At 48.5% G+C, this 16216-nt stretch overlaps 1 protein-coding gene across 1 annotated transcript; it reads left to right on the top strand.

Moving 5' to 3' along the window:
- The first annotated feature begins 3190 nt into the window (after positions 1-3190).
- Positions 3191-6100, top strand: LOC120844756. The gene is made up of 2 exons (XM_040216691.2): positions 3191-3371; positions 5967-6100. The coding sequence occupies exons 1-2, from the start codon at positions 3191-3193 to the stop codon at positions 6098-6100; spliced, it is 315 nt and encodes a 104-aa protein (XP_040072625.2).
- The last annotated feature ends 10116 nt before the right edge of the window (positions 6101-16216 follow it).

Genomic DNA, 16216 nt, shown 5'->3' with positions numbered 1-16216 from the left:
TTTCGTGACGTTACAAACAAAAGTTGGCATCAAAGTAGAAGAATAAATTACAACTTGCCCGAGGATTCCAGGAAAATATAAAAGCCAGCAGGTTCGTGCAACTGACAGTCCCGAAATTCATGGTTTTTCAGATAAATTAGAGTCCGCAAAGTAGTTACTGCCATGCGTTTTTCGGATTTCATAAGATTTATACGAAGACGCTATAAGCTAATTCAAAATGCGCATCAACACATAATATTGCCGCGCCCAGGGCTGAGAAAGCAACGCTCGGTCACGGACCTCTAGAAAGTTCTCGTTTATTCATGTACCGCACGTAACTTCTATCATTTATTCCTGCTTTTGTTTTCTAGAAAGTGCGTGTTCATTCTCGCTCGATCACGCGACGCTCGAGCCGCTTTCGCCGAATCTTCGAGATAGCGACGCACTCTAGATAAGAGGCCGCCCGCGACCTTGTCAAGTCAGTCTCGCCCTAGCGCTCGATTCTGCTGACACGCCGACTTCGACACCCGCGACGCTCTGCTTTCTTCCGTCTCCTTCTTTATTTTTGGCACAAGTTCGCCACATTAAACGTTTATTTATTCCTGTTTATTTCTTGTTTATTAGTCACCACCCGTGACTTTTTTTTTTTTTTTTAAGACAGGAATAAATAAACGTTTAATGTGGCAGGAATTCGACGTAACCATTGTCAATAAGTCTGGCCGCAAGCATAATGACGCTGACTGTTTGTCTAGGGCTCCAGTCGAACCTCCAATCTCCGGCGCGGACGACGATGACGACGCCCGTTTTCTAGGCGCAGTTAATGCTACCGACATGAGGGCACTGCAACGCGACGACGCGGAACTTAGCTCCGTAATCGACAGCCTCGAAGGTCGAGGAGGCTCTGTCCCACGGGTCTTTTCTCGGGACCTACCGAGCTTTGTCCTGCGGCGAGGCGTGCTCTTCAGAAAGAATTTCGGAACCAGCGAAACCCCCTGGCTACTGGTTGTCCCCGCCAGCCTCCGAGAAGAAATTTTTCAAGCGTGCCACGACGACCCAACGGCCGGACATCTCGGCTACAGCAGGACCCTTGCCCGGATTCGTGACAAGTACTACTGGCCAAAGCTTCCGAAGACCGTCCATCTCTACACACGATCGTGCCATGAGTGCCAGCGACACAAGAAACCACCGTCAAAGCCAGCAGGTCTCCTTCAGCCGATTACCCCGCCAACCAAGCCCTTCCAGCAAATTGGAATGGATTTGCTGGGTCCTTTTCCACCGTCGACGATGGGGAACCGCTAGATAATCGTCGCCACCGATTATCTTACTCGTTACGCCGAGACGAAAGCCCTTCCTTCGGGGACTGCTGTCGAAGTCGCCAAGTTCTTCATCGAGTCCATCGTCCTCCGTCATGGCGCCCCCGAAGTACTGATCACAGACCGAGGGTCATCGTTTATGGCACAGTTGACCCAAGAGATCCTGCGTCTAAGCCACACCGAACACCGTCGAACAACGGCATACCATCCGCAGACCAATGGGTTGACGGAGCGGCTCAACAAAACAATCGCCGACATGGTCTCTATGTACGTCGACGTGGAGCACAAGACCTGGGACGAAGTGCTGCCCTACGTCACGTTCGCCTACAACACAGCAGTGCAAGAGACCACAGGAGTGACGCCCTTCCAGCTGGTGTATGGCCGGGCGGTGACGACTATGCTAGACTCTATGTTGCCGCACGAGTCAGTCGACGACGGGAGCGATGACGCCCAGGTGGTTGCTCAACGGGCAGAAGAGGTCCGCCAGCTAGCCAGACTACGAATTCAAGACCAGCAACATATCGACGCTCGCCGGTATAATCTTCGTCGCCGCGACGTCCACTTCCAGCCCGGAGACAGAGTTTGGGTGTGGACGCCGATTCGTCGTCGCGGTCTCAGCGAAAAACTTCTGAAGCGCTACTTTGGGCCCTACAAGATCATCCGACGCCTCAGCGATCTGAACTACGAAGTTCTACCCGACGGAACGCGCCCATCTGCAAGACGTCAGCCGCGACCCGAGGTGGTGCATGTCGTCCGGCTGAAGCCGTATTACGAACGATAGGACTCTCCACTCTCGTCGACGAGTGAACTGTGGACTGTGAACTCCGGCTAGCAATTCTGCTGTCCTTTTGTTTTTTTGTTTTCCGTTTTTGTGCTGCATCGGGACGATGCACTTTTAAAGGGGGGGATAATGCCGCGCCCAGGGCTGAGAAAGCAACGCTCGGTCACGGACCTCTAGAAAGTTCTCGTTTATTCATGCACCGCACGTAACTTCTATCATTTATTCCTGCTTTTGTTTTCTAGAAAGTGCGTGTTCATTCTCGCTCGATCACGCGACGCTCGAGCCGCTTTCGCCGAATCTTCGAGATAGCGACGCACTCTAGATAAGAGGCGGCCCGCGACCTTGTCAAGTCAGTCTCGCCCTAGCGCTCGATTCTGCTGACACGCCGACTTCGACACCCGCGACGCTCTGCTTTCTTCCGTCTCCTTCTTTATTTTTGGCACAAGTTCGCCACATTAAACCTTAATTTATTCCTGTTTATTTCTTGTTTATTAGTCACCACCCGTGACAATATGTTATAGGGCTAGCTCATGCGAAAAATCTCCAACGGTTGCTTGCAACGTTCGCTTGCAATGTTGGACCGTTAAGCCTTGAACTGTGATGCAATCTTCTCTCTCTCCCTCCCCGCCACCCCCCTCCCTCCCATCCCAGGATCTTTTGTGTCGTCTTCCGGTACAACTCGCTCCTCTCCGCTCCTCCCCGTCCGCTCTCCTTTCAAAGGATCTTTCGTGTCGTCGTCCGGGCCCCTCGTTCTCCCCCTTCTTTGCCAGTGTCTTTCGTGTTGTTTCAAACTGGCTTATATAAAAAAGATCGAGGTAACCTTAGCATTCCTTATGAGTTGTGAATGCGAAAGCATGCAAGCCGCTCGTCCGCCCGCTTTTACAGCGGTGCTGTTAAGGGCTAGGGCTAAGGGCTGTTAAGGGCTAGCTGTGTCACGCATGTGTGTTGCTGACTTGCATTCGGGTGACTAAAGCATCTCACTCATGTCCTGAAAACGACCAATATTAGAAAATGATTTCTGGAAAATCCTGCCTTCTTCTCAGAATCTTTCCTCATTATTGCTTGCCTTTTGTTACAAATTGATCTCTGAGATGATGTCTATCTGTCGGAAACAAAGATGGGACACCTTCTGAAGCTTCCGACTGACCCAAGATTTACAAAAGATATAATGAAGTCTATCTGGTCTGTCGGGAAGCTGCAGCAACGCAGCGTTAAGGGCCAAGCCAGCCGTCGCTTCGCCAAAGTTGAAGCTGTAGCCAAGCAAGCCCTGACGCCAGGGAAGGCAGCAGCAATGAAAAGTAAGCTACCGTAATATCCCGAGTAATCGCCCATCCCAGAGTCATCGCCCACCCAATTTTTTTAGCCAATATCGATTTCGAAATAAACACCGAGTCATCGCCAACCCCTTCAAATACCTTAACGCGGACTGTGTGATCCGCGAAAACTCATCCTACCCGAATGACGCGGCCGCAGACCTCACACTGCGAGGACGTACAGTACGTGACAAAAGGAAAACGATGGAGGGAAAGACACTTCTTTTTGTTTGCGCATTTCCTTCGCGAGCGGCCCTGAAATCATAGTGTATTTGTGCGAAAAGAAAGCGATGGAGATAACAAAATAAGTTTGTCTTGCTTACAAAAAAAAATCAACCTACACAAAAAAATGTCGGAAAGTTAACACAAGCAGTAACCCATTGAGGGATCGCGAGGCAAGGGAACGCCCCATAGAATGTAACTTCAGAGTGTAACGTCAAAATCTGTCTCCGCCGGAGGTTGCCGCGAACCCGCTCCTCTCTGCACGCCGTGACCGCGGTTGTGCTATGTTTATACAAAGCCAACGGGTAAACAAAGCTTTGCTGGAACGCCGCACGCAGACTTTGCAAAGCGTCCTATTTTGAGCTCCAAACAAGAAATTTGCGCATGAGCTTGCGATTAACAAGGGGCTCGACTTGGCCCGACGCCAAAGTATTTGCCAACGCGATCACCGGCTTTCCCGCTTTCCCAGCATCGCTCTTCGTCGCCTCTTTGCTCCGCTCGCTCTCTCGCTCGTTGCGAGTGGTTAATTTTCTATTTTGTTGTGGACTTCTCTTTTTGTAGCGTGAGGTACACTGGCCGAGGTTGAGCAGTTTCGCGTGGCTCGCATAATGAGCCGTGCTCCGTGCTGCGCAAGCGCGAGGAGCAGTGACGCCACACGGCGCACAGCTCGCGGGGCGGAGCCGCCGTCGCCGCGGGCTCCGCCGCCACCGCGAGCGCCTCACCGGTCTGCGCAAGCGCGAGGAGCAGTGACGTCACACGGCGCACAGCTGGCGTACCGGAGCCGCCGCCGCCGCGGGCTCCACCGCCACCGTTTGCGCTTCGCCGGTCTTCGCATTCCAGAGGAGTGACGTCATAGCCGCGGCAGACGCACTGGTGCCGCCGCGTGCCCAGCTGTGTGCCTCCGTTGCGTAGTAGCCAAGTTGGACGCGGCACCGGAGCTTCTTGATAGCGCCTCTCATTTTGTCCGTAAAAGCTCCCGCTAGATATATCCTGGCATAGCCGAGCTAAGCCACCGCAATTTTTTTTTTCTTTTTGTTTTACGAACGAGGAGAAAATAGCGGTGGCGTGCCTTCACGGAAGAAACGGTCGCGCTGCATTCAGATCGCCGGGGTTCATAGCGCGTATGCAAGCAACGGACTTCGCGCTAGTAAAACGTTTTTTCAGGAGCATTTTTTGTATAAAGCAATAAAACTAACTCAAGATTTCAGTTTGATGTTTCTTTTGTGCAGCCGCGCTAATATGCACTAAAAACGGCCCTTTTTCCGCTTTTTCACCTTTTTGTGCTCAACCACCGAAAAAGGGCCCACCCCACTTTTTTTTTAATTTCAGGCAGTAAGGGGTGGGCAGTGACTCGGATTATTCCAGCTTATGTTTTGGTGTATCTTCGAAATTTAGATATCTGATGTAGAGGTGCCTTTCGAATAGTGTTTATCATGTGCATTCTCTAATGCTTGAACAAAACTTTGTTGTTCTGTTTTTAATATGCCGCCAGCATCAAGAACTTGTATGATGGCGAGGCTACCTCGTTCTTCTAGTAAAGAGCGACAGACACCTTTTCGTGACGTTACAAACAAAAGTTGGTATCAAAATAGAAGAATAAATTACAACTTGCCCGAGGATTCCAGGAAAATATAAAAGCCAGCAGGGTTCGTGCAACTGACAGTCCCAAAATTCATGGTTTTTCAGATAAATTAGAGTCCGCAAAGTAGTTACTGCCATGCGTTTTTCGGATTTCATAGGATTTATCCGAAGACGCTATAAGCTAATTCAAAATGCGCATTAACACATAATATGTTATAGGGCTAGCTCATGCGAAAAATCTCCAAAGGTTGCTTGCAACGTTCGCTTGCAATGTTGGACCGTTAAGCCTTGAACTGTGATGCAATCTTCTCTCTCTCCCTCCCCGCCACCCCCCTCCCTCCCTTCCCAGGATCTTTTGTGTCGTCGTCCGGTACAACTCGCTCTTCTCCGCTCCTCCCCGTCCGCTCTCCTTTCAAAGGATCTTTCGTGTCGTCGTCCGGGCCCCTCGTTCTCCCCCTTCTTTGCCAGTGTCTTTCGTGTCGTTTCAAACTGGCTTATATAAAAAAGATCGAGGTAACCTTAGCATTCCTTATGAGTTGTGAATACGAAAGCATGCAAGCCGCTCGTCCGCTCCCTTTTACAACGGAGCTGTTAAGGGCTAGTTAAGGGCTACATCGACTGTCCCCGCTGCGGGAGTTCGATGCAGAAAAACAACGCTCCTATACTATTACATATGATTTTCAAGGGGATGTCTGGACTGCCCAATATAAACAATAATTCAAAATACCTGGGTGTGATATAACCAGGCTCGACTGTACTGATCCAATTTTCTTTCAGACGCCTTGAGCTACTATGTCTACCAGAATCCGAACCCCATGGCTGTCAACCTCCAAGAGGGCCACGCTGTTCGTGTGGGGCAGATGAACATCATGAGAAAGTTTCTCTCGGATCTGGGCCACACTGCACTGTGAATGTTTTTTTTTTATTTTAGTAGAATTTAATTTACCTTTACGGTTTTATATTGTGCCATACACTTCATCTTTGTGATTGTCTAGTCAGACTTTTTAATCTAGACAGCGCGCTGCCTCGGGCATAGTAGACCGACAAGCGTCACACCGCACTATAATTGTTTTTTTTTTAATTTTTTTAATCTATATTTTACCTTCCATTCGAGTTCTGCGGACGCTACCAGCCACCCCAGCCAATCCAGGGTTGAGAGTGTCCCGTTTCCCTGAGCTCTGCCTAACCAGAACGTCACGTGATACCCCCCTGGCGCTGCATTGCCTAGGGTCGCGGAAGGTGAAACAATGTGTTAACTTTAGGGCTTTATGGTGCTTCACATACTGAATGTTTTTATTGTCTAGTCAGATTTACTTCTTACCTTGTTTAATATCTCGCGTATACATTATAGGCAGCTCGCAATGTTTTTTGTTTCTTGTCTAGTCAGACTCTACTTAGAGTGTTATAGTGTTTCAAGCATATTTTGAACATGCCCGAAAATTTTAATATGAATAAGACATATCAAAGTTTTGGTAAATTCGGGCTTGTAATCAATATTCGGAGATTCTAAAAGGCTTCTTTTGTTGTTTACCTCTTAGGATAAGGTAAAGTAGGTTATGGGCGAGGTAAGATTTTCGAAATAAACATGGTTTCCTTAAATTTTCTACAATTTGGAGCATGACCTCAGCAAAACAAGGTTATTCAGCCCTGGATTTACCAATCCTTAATATGTTATTTATTCGTGTTAAAATATTCAGGCACATCCAAAATATTACCGATATCGCCAAGGTTTTGGCATGGAATGACCCTATACAAAACCACTAAAGGATTCTTTAAAACTTTCGATGCATATAAACTTTTGTGACAGTTTATGGCCTTTGTTTTCAATAGGGTGAAACTGGGCCAACCAGTTTGTACCGGTTTCACCCACCAGTTGTACTGGTTTCACTGGTGAAACCCGTACAACCGGTGTACTTGTGTGACCAGTATGGCTGGTTTTATCATATGCCCAGTAAATCCAGTATTACCAGTGCACCCAGTATACCCATGTTCGATAATTCAGTTTGATACTGGTCCAGTACTGCCAGTAAAGCTACCAGTATTCCCAGTATACCCATTCAATAATCCTGTTAGATACCGGCCCAGCGTTCCCAGTAAACTTGTACCAGTATTCCCAGTTTGCCCATCCAATAATCCGGTTTGCTATTGGGCCAGTATGCTGAATTAAGCATTTTTTTTTTCAGTAGTGAAGCTGGTGAAACCGTTCTTGATGGGGGCGTGCATGCCAAAATCAGCTAGAGCTGGTCGAACTGGCATTGCTGGGGCACGCCCGCCAAGGTCGGCTTGGGCTGGGACAAGGACACGTCCTGTTCCTTGCTCTCTCGTTTTTGGTAGACGACCGGGTGCTTCAGCCGCGCTGCGAGCTGCATTTGTGTGCGATAAAGGAAGAGGGGGAGAGGTATGAACGGAGAATTTGAGACACGTTTGGCTAGCTTGGGCAGATTTCTAAAAAGATGGCTTTGTGCGGGTTATTTGGAGACTACTTGAACGGCGGTGCAAGCGAAGCGGGTTTTCAGTTCATTTAGCGCGGGAAGAAGTCGGACTTCCCAACTGAGGCGTCACTTTGTGCCTTGGAACGTGTGTGCGCTCGTGGAAGATGGTGGTGCTGAGGAGTATTGCAAATGCCATCCAAGCCACACGAGTTTTCTCGCCCCTGCCGAATAGGCGAGAGGCCACTTAGCCCCCATCACTGGCCCAGGTTCACTTTTTTCATTTGAATAATATTTTTATATTGCTAATGCCTGTTTTGGCATGTGTCTAGTATTTTTAAAGTTAAAAATTACGCAATCAAAATGTAATAATATTGTTTGTAGTCCACTGAGAAATACTGTCTGTGCGTCGGTTAGTACTGTGCCAGAGTCGATAATGTGTATAGTATCTGAACTCATGTGAGCAGGTCGCGAATTGAAAAATAATAAATTGGATGCAGAGTTTGCTTTTCTGAGAGTTGGCTTGTTTATCCTGTGTATCGATTTAAACTGGGTTAAACTGGTACGGAGTCCACCAGCATGACCAGAATGCCAAACTGGGCATGCTGGGGCAATAACTCAGCTTGAAGTTGGGACAAGATCAACCAGCATGAGCAGTATGACCAGATCAACCCGCATGCCAAACTGGGAATGCAGGAGCAATAACCAAGCTTGAAGCTGGGACCAGCTTAAGCTGGTTTTTCGAATAGGCAAGCCGGAAAGTACGGTGTTCATTACGCGCTAAAAGGTCGCCAGTGCTGTGCATTGTCCAAACAGCACCACTTTAAATTCGTAGAGTCCGTCCGGCGTGAGGAAGGCAGCCTTCTCACGATACCGTTTGTCGACCTCGATCTGCCAGTACACACTCTTCAGGTGCATCGACGAAAAGTATCGGACGTGGCGATGCTGATCCAAGGTTTTATGGAAGCTTGGCAGCGGGTAGACGTCCTTTTTTGTTACAACGTTTAGTCGACTATAGTCCACACAAAACCAAAGACTCCCGTCTTTCTTTTTCACCAGGACTACCAGTGATGCCCATAAACTGTTTGAGGGCTGGATAATGTCATCGTCGAGCATTTCTTCAACCTGCTTATGGATGACTTCTCTCTCTTTCACAGAGACACGGTACGGCGACCGATCAACAGGAAGCGCATCGTCATCAGTAACAGTTCGACGTTTTGAAACCGTCGTTTGGCGCACCTTTGACGACGTGGAGAAGCACTCACTGAACTTGGCGAGTAGGTTACTGAGTTGTCGTCGTTGTGGGGTAGGCAGGGTTGAATCGACGTTGAACTGCGAAGGCGGTGTTGTCTTGTGTGGCCACGAAGAGAGGTCTTCTGCTATTCCGGCGATTGCAGCTGGGTCCGGGAGCTCCTCACTGTGACCCACGGTGGTGACTTTTTTAAGGTGCCGAGCCTCCTGTCGAAAGCTCATTACGAGTGCAACAGTGTGTCCGTCTTGGAGCTCCGCGATGCCTCTTGCGACACCGATTCCTCTTCCTAGGAGCCGTTTGACGCTACCTTCCAGCAGAGTTCTTCTGGAGATTCATTTTTCGGTCCTGACAGGCGCGGGTACACTCGAGCATGGTGGTAAGTTCACGTGGTCGGAGAGTACACGCACTGTAGCTGGCGTGGCTGACGTAGTTTTCTGATCCTCGGGCATTGTGACACGTTTCCGCAGCCTCAACTCGTTGGCTCTCAGGTCGATAACAATGCCGTATTCGCACACGAAGTCTATTCCGAGTATAATGTCTCTCGCACAGTCTTGTAGAAGGACGAACTTTATCGGACACACCTAGCCGTGAATCTCGACGCGAGCAGCGCATCTTCCGACTGGCGTGATAAGATGTCCCCTGGCGGTCCGTATCAGTGGGCCATCCCACGGCGTCGTCACTTCCCGAAGGCGTTGGGAAAGCCTCCAACTCCGGACGGAGTAAAGTGCTCTGGTGTCATCTAGAGCCGAAGCGTCATGGCCGTCGATAACGACGTTTAGGTTATTCTTTACCATTGCAGGATTGTCGTTTCGGTCCCTGGTGGCGTTCAAGTGGGGCCCTCCGATGTTCGTGGAGGATTTTGGTGTCGGTCGTCTTCGGAAACTTTGCGTCCAGGGGATGCCGCGACTAGTTTCCCTGGCGAGGAACGAGGGACTACAGGTTTTTACGTCGGGGTCGGTGCATCGGCGAAAATGGACGTAGCGGCGAAGGCGACCGAAACTCTCAGCGCGACGCAAGCTCGGGGGACTGAGGTCGTCGCAGGTACTCGTCGATCTTCCGAAGGCGTTCGCCATAACGTGGGTGGGGGTCGTTAGGGTGGAACCCACGCAGCACGAGTCGTCGGTATGCGTTCGACAGTAGGTGTGGTCTGCTTCCCCGCAGTAGAAGCGCAAAGGGCGACAGTCGGGCGTTCGCCACACGTCGGTCTTCCAGGATATGCGGGGCTCCTGGCAGGCGTATTGGACCTGGTCATTGTGGCGTCAGTCATGCTGCGGCGCAGGAGACTGACGTTGGAGGGATGCAACATAGATGCGAGAAGGAGGCGGTGACCGTCGGGCCACTGCGGTGTAAGTCAATGTGGGTTCCTCGGGGGTTGCCACAAAGACGAGTGCCTTTGGTTGGATGGCTTTCTGGACTTCTTCCCGCACGGCCTCGGCGATAGAAAGGGAAGCTGGTCGGTCAGCGGCAGGTAGAAGCTTTCGAAGCTCTTCCCGAACAACGTCACGGATGATCTGCCAAATGGCTGGGATGCTGGAGCCCAGGTCGTAGCTTGACGGCACGAAGGCAGCGAGGCCGGGTGGTCGCTGGTAGTTACTGGCTCAGGCTTGTAGGGCACTCTCAATGTTCATCGCCTCGGTGACTATATCTTCAACTGTTGTTGGAAGGTTGCGGTCAAGGCCGCCGGAAATTTTGTCTCTCACGCCCCGCATAAGGATTAATAGCTTCTTCTCTTCTGTATTTCGAGGGTCGGTGCGGGCGCTCAGGCGCAGAGTTTCCTCCATGAAGCCGGTGGTAGTCTCGTTGGGGCCCTGGGTTCTGGTTCGCAGTAGATCCTCAACTATCTCTCAGCTGTGGTGGTTGATAAATGCGCCCTTCAGCTCGCTCGTGAGAATGTACCACGATGTCAAAGAGGAGTCATGGTTTTTAAACCAGTGCTTGGCAGTCCCCTCAGGCAAAAAATAGACGTTGTGCAGACGCTGCTCGTCGGTCCAGGCATTGTGGTGGGCAGCGCATTCGTACTGGTCGATCCAGTCTTCGACATTTTCATATTGCACGCCATGGAACCGAGCAGCCGTCCGCTGTGCGACAGGCAGGCAAACGATTGTGGAAGCGGCTGGGGTCTGCAACTGGTCGGCCATCATCGTCTTCTTCAACTTGGGCTTGTCCAGCAGAAGACCAAATTCAGGAGGCTGTCCCTGGGTGCTCAGCTTTCCGGGGTTTAAGAAAGGTTGTGCCAGACAGATCGTCTGAGGGGTACGTTTCAAAAGCATATAGAATGCGTTACTTGCATCTCCACCAAAATATCACGAATGACAATTGATGAGGCAACGAAAACTGAAGCAAACTAAACATTTAATGGGGCAAACTTGTGTCCAAAAACAAAATACAAAAACACTAGCGTCACAGGCGTCGATGGTAGCAAAACAGCAGGATCGAACACTGAAGCGAAACACACCGGTTCGCCAAGCGGAGCCCCTTATGTAAACGCGTTGTCTTCTGGAACATTCGGCGCAAAACATTTGGCGCCTAGAACATTCGGACCTCGGATATATGCAATAGGGTTCTTGAATTTACTAGAAGCGTGAGTTACGGTGAGTTACGGTGAGTTACGTTGCCAGGAGTCGAACCGTGGCCCTTTGCGTAGGAACCAAACACGATGACCGCTAGGCCACGGGCACACTGCCTACTTGGTCAGCTGCGTGCGCGGCAATATCCACAAAACTATGCAACAAGTTAGAGACAACTGATCGGCTTACAGGAGATTTAAAAAGTCCAAGTGAATTTGCACAAACCAATCTTAGGCGGACTTTACGAGCACAGTTGCTGCCAACTTTTTTCGAACCAAATATTTTCGAATTTTTAATCTTTTGAATTTTTCCCTAAAATGTTCAACGGCTGTCAAATTTTTGGACTTTTTACATTAATAGGATTGCCGATTGTTCGATTTTTTTTCACTTCTTACCCTAAGAAATTCTCTACTTTTCTAACTTTAAAATTCTAGCAAAAAACTTCCGCGTCCACACAAATTCTTTTAATATTGCGGCGGATCGAGATACTTTTATACGCAAATAAGGTTGGTGATTAGTTGTTTTATTAAAACGTAAATCTTTCAAACGTAGGAACATGACTTTTTGTTCTCCAACAGCCACATATAGCAGGGGCTACTTTGCGCTGCGCATAAACTATGTGCAAAACGCTTGTTTTTGTTCTTTTCTGGCGTGAAAATAAGTGCTATAGTAGCATATATTTAGATGTAAAGACACTACTGCTCTTTTCTAATTAGCTGTCAGGAAAATCGATAGATTTCTATCGATTTTCGGCTATGAGGTAAATCGCTTGCAAATTTAATGTGAAATGATAAAGTATTATGCTACAGGCCATCTTTACTTTGCCTCCGAAGGCCGAGGATTCGAGCAGCCTTGCGGCACATGAGCAGTGGCTGCACATTGAAGGACGGAAGGTGGCACCCGATGAAGTTCTAAAAGGCAACTGAATGGATGTGACCGCCAGCAAGAGGTTGCGAGACCTGGTATTGATGGGCATTGAGCCCATCCGGGAGGCTTACCCATGCCTTATGGATGCTATGAGGGTATGCATTCTGCTCATAGCCCTGCTTTGAAGAATATTGGGCATTAAGAGCCATGATAACAAACAGCATGTTTCAAACTAGGCACATGAAGGCATATACTTCGTGCACCGAGTGCTCTAAACAGATGCAGTGCAGCACATGCCTTGTGCTTGATACAACAGAGATAAATATTTTGAATAAAAGTATAAATAAAGTGAACATTTGAAATTATTTATAGTGGGCCCAGGTTAGAAGTGTTCTTCAAATTTAATATCAACATTCTATAGCACGCACGCATGACTTACTTTAAGTTTATACAGGACTTCAGTCGTCAGGCAAAGATTGAACCTGTCCAGGCGATGTCGCAGTGTATTGTTAAAGTAATTCGTCTTGCCACACAGAAGGCACTCAAGCAGTGGCGTAGTAACGGGGGGGGGGGGGGGGGGGGAGGGGGCCGGGGGGTCGTGGGCCCCGGGTACCAGGAGTCTCAGTCACGAGGGGGGCTGCCACTTATGGCGGCAATCTGCCCCCCTCCCCCGGCTTGACTGGTTCGTAAGTGGCAAAGAATGTGTAGACGCATGAGGTCATCACTCTTCCATCACGAACGTGTCTGGTGCAGAGTCGCAAAACTGACTTGGCTCACGCAAAGTCATCGCGCACCGGTGGAAAAAACAAGCGCGGAAAGTGCGGGAGCACTTGAGGAAGAGCTGTACCCGGGCACGCCGAGCCAACGCCACCTAGTCTACGCCAAGCCCAGCGCAACACGCCGCTGGCTTGCGCCGACCACGGCCTGACTACGCCGAGACAGCAAGAGAGGCGCCAGACGAAAAAGAAAGAAATCACACGAAGGGAGTCGTGGGGAGGGTGTAAACGTGTTGGGTGAACTCTCAACGTGTCGTCTCCCTCGCCCCGAGGGGGAAGTGCCGAGAGGAGGTGCTGGCAAAAGGCTTCTGCTCAGCAAGCTCCCTCGCCCTTTGACCCCGCCGTAAGTTCTAGAAGCGCGTCGCTCGCCGTCGGGAGGCGGTCACAACGTAGTGTTCTGGCAAGGAGGGGTGCATTGAGCTTGGTTACTCCTGCATCCGATTTTTCTTTTTTGAGTTTCCTTTATTTCTGGTCTGAAGTCTTGCAAGAAGTCAACCAAACACATAAATACTTGCGGACGGCAGGAATCAGCCTTCAGCACTGCACCCTGAAGCTCAGATCTTTAAAGATATTCCTGCAAGAGCAGCGCGTCAAGGTGGTAGAAAGCGAAATTGCCCAAGCACAGCAAAATGCGGGGAAATGGGTATAGAGACACTAGCAAGAATCAGATATCACAGGAAGATGCCTGGTGAAAGAGCAGCGGACGCTGGCCTGACGTTAACAGAGCAAATCAAAAGGGCAATGTTTGAATGTCTCGACCGTTTTCATGAAGAGCTGGACACCCAAAGGCTATGGAGAAAGTGACGTCGGTTTTCTGCGTCATTGAGCCTGCTTCTATAGTACTTGAGACCGAGGAAACGCTTCGGACATTGACACCAAGCCTCACTGAAGTTTATGACGAGTTCACCGGTCATGATGACGAAATCGTTATGGAGATCATCCGACTGCGAAGGCACCTGAAAGCCGCTGGGAAGCATCCTAATGAGACAAAAACTTGGAATGCAAAGCAGTTTCTAGAATTTATGCCAAATGGAGCTTTTTCGAGACCCTTCCAAACCTGACTGTTATATTTCGCTTGTTCCTCACCATTTGTGTTTCAGTTGCCTCATGCGAAAGGAACTTTTCCAAGCTAAAGCTAATCAAAACGTCTCTGCGCTCCACCATGAGCGATGAAAGGCTCTCAAACCTGTCGATACTGTACATAGAAAAAGAATGTGTCAAAAACATAAATTTTACAACAGTAATCAATAACTTTGCAGAAGCCAAGTGTCGGCGAAAGAACTTATGAAGAAATTGAATGTTCAGCTTTCGTGACACAAATGCTCAATATAAAAAAAAACCAAAAAAACTTCATGTGTCCTCGTTATGTGTACATAGCTAAATTAAAAAAAAAAACACTGTTTGCTGGCTAACCCTGTATTTATTATTTCATTATCGCTGCGTGACCTCGCGTCGCGGTTATGGCGTTTAGCTTTGCGGTATCAGGGAGCGGGGGGGGGGGGGGGGTGACAAAAGACCTAAGGGCCCCGGGTGCCAGATGGTCTAGCTACGCCACTGCACTCAAGTCTAGTAATGAGGTCCCGCAAGATATTTCAGTCACCTCTATGAAAAATGAGTGCCACAGACGGACGAAGCGTAAGCTCGATTTGTTGCCTTTTAGTTTTAAATGATCACCTACATAAAACATCAAACATTTTGTGGCATCTTAGAGGACTTTTTTCTTGCATTTTTTTAATTACTACACACCCATGTTTATTTCCGGGTTTGATTCAGTGCAGCCAGTGGAACCTGCTGCCTCAAACTAAGCACTCGTGCCATGCTAGCAGCAAGTGGAGCTATTGGTTCCTAGTACTGAGTAGTTGGGAGATTTGCAGCCGCCAACATTTGGCCATTCGACCAACTTCAATTTTGGCTGCCAAGCAAAAACATATTGGCATTTGCGAAAGGACTCAGACGGCTGTCAATACCAGCAGCATTTGTAACTGAATGGAAGCATTTCCATGTGGATATTTGATTGGCACAGCCTTTAGTCGTGTCTTCTTAACATAGAATGATTCTAAGGTATAAAGGCAAAAATGACAGTCCAGGACATGAAAGTCCAGGACATATAAATCCAGAAACAGGAGGCATCTGGGAAGAAATTAGCAGCATTTCTTAGTTGATATTTGATTGGCACAGCCTGTATTAGTGTCCTCATAGCAATGAATGGTTCTTAGCTACACGGAGGGAAATGATGGTCCAGACCATGAAAGTCAAGACGGGGGAAGCATCTGCCAATGGGAGTTGTCCGATTCAAGCCCCGCACACGCGCGTGAACCCTTAATGTTTGCAATTCCCTAATTTCCGCGGAATAGGGGTATTTATGAAACTTTTAGAGGTTTAAGGATGCAAAAATTGCGGGTTTTAAAGTGCGAAAATATTAGTGGCTGTGAATATGTTCTCTGCGTCTGATTTACAAACATTAGGCCTGTGAAATAAAAAGTTTCACGGTGGGTCTACTGCACATAAATCATTTAAGGCAGTTCTGACTATCTGGGATGAAAGCCCTTTGTTATTTGTTCACAGCATAGACAACTCGGAATCATCCTCAGAGGCCAGTGAGGACACGTTTCGTGTTAAATTTCTGCGTTGTAAGTGTTAAGTTTCTGAAAAATCTAAATATACCATGTCTACTCACATCAGCCAACTAGACCTTGACTCTTCTTTTGTCCCGGAGGAGAAAGATGAGAAAGAGGACACGATGAAGATGGCTCTGAAGAGTTTGTTGTTGTCTGTATTCAATATCACTGCTTATTGGACGCACTGCCACATAAACCTTTCACCACTGCCGGGTGCTTCGTAGCAATTCATATGAAATGCCATTTCTCTATTCGGTTTCATCCTAAAAATAGTGTTGCTAGCACCACTTGCAAAAGTATGCATAAAGCCACATATATAACAGCCGATGTATTCATGTATGGATGGATACACTGGCGGGCTTGTGTGTGCTGCTCCGAGGCTTTCTGTTAGTTATACCAAATCTTAAAGGAGTTCACACTCTCATACGATCATATGATGTTGTCGAGAAACATTTGCATATCTGATGTTACTCCAGAAGGCAGAGTTAATAACTGCATAACATTAAGTCATTTGCTTG

The sequence above is a fragment of the Ixodes scapularis genome, unplaced genomic scaffold, assembly GCF_016920785.2.
Source record: "Ixodes scapularis isolate PalLabHiFi unplaced genomic scaffold, ASM1692078v2 PGA_scaffold4__175_contigs__length_147842914, whole genome shotgun sequence".
NCBI classification, from domain to species: Eukaryota; Metazoa; Arthropoda; class Arachnida; order Ixodida; family Ixodidae; genus Ixodes; species Ixodes scapularis.
The sequence above is the reverse complement of the archived record's forward strand: the minus strand, read 5'-3'. Positions and strand labels throughout refer to the sequence as shown.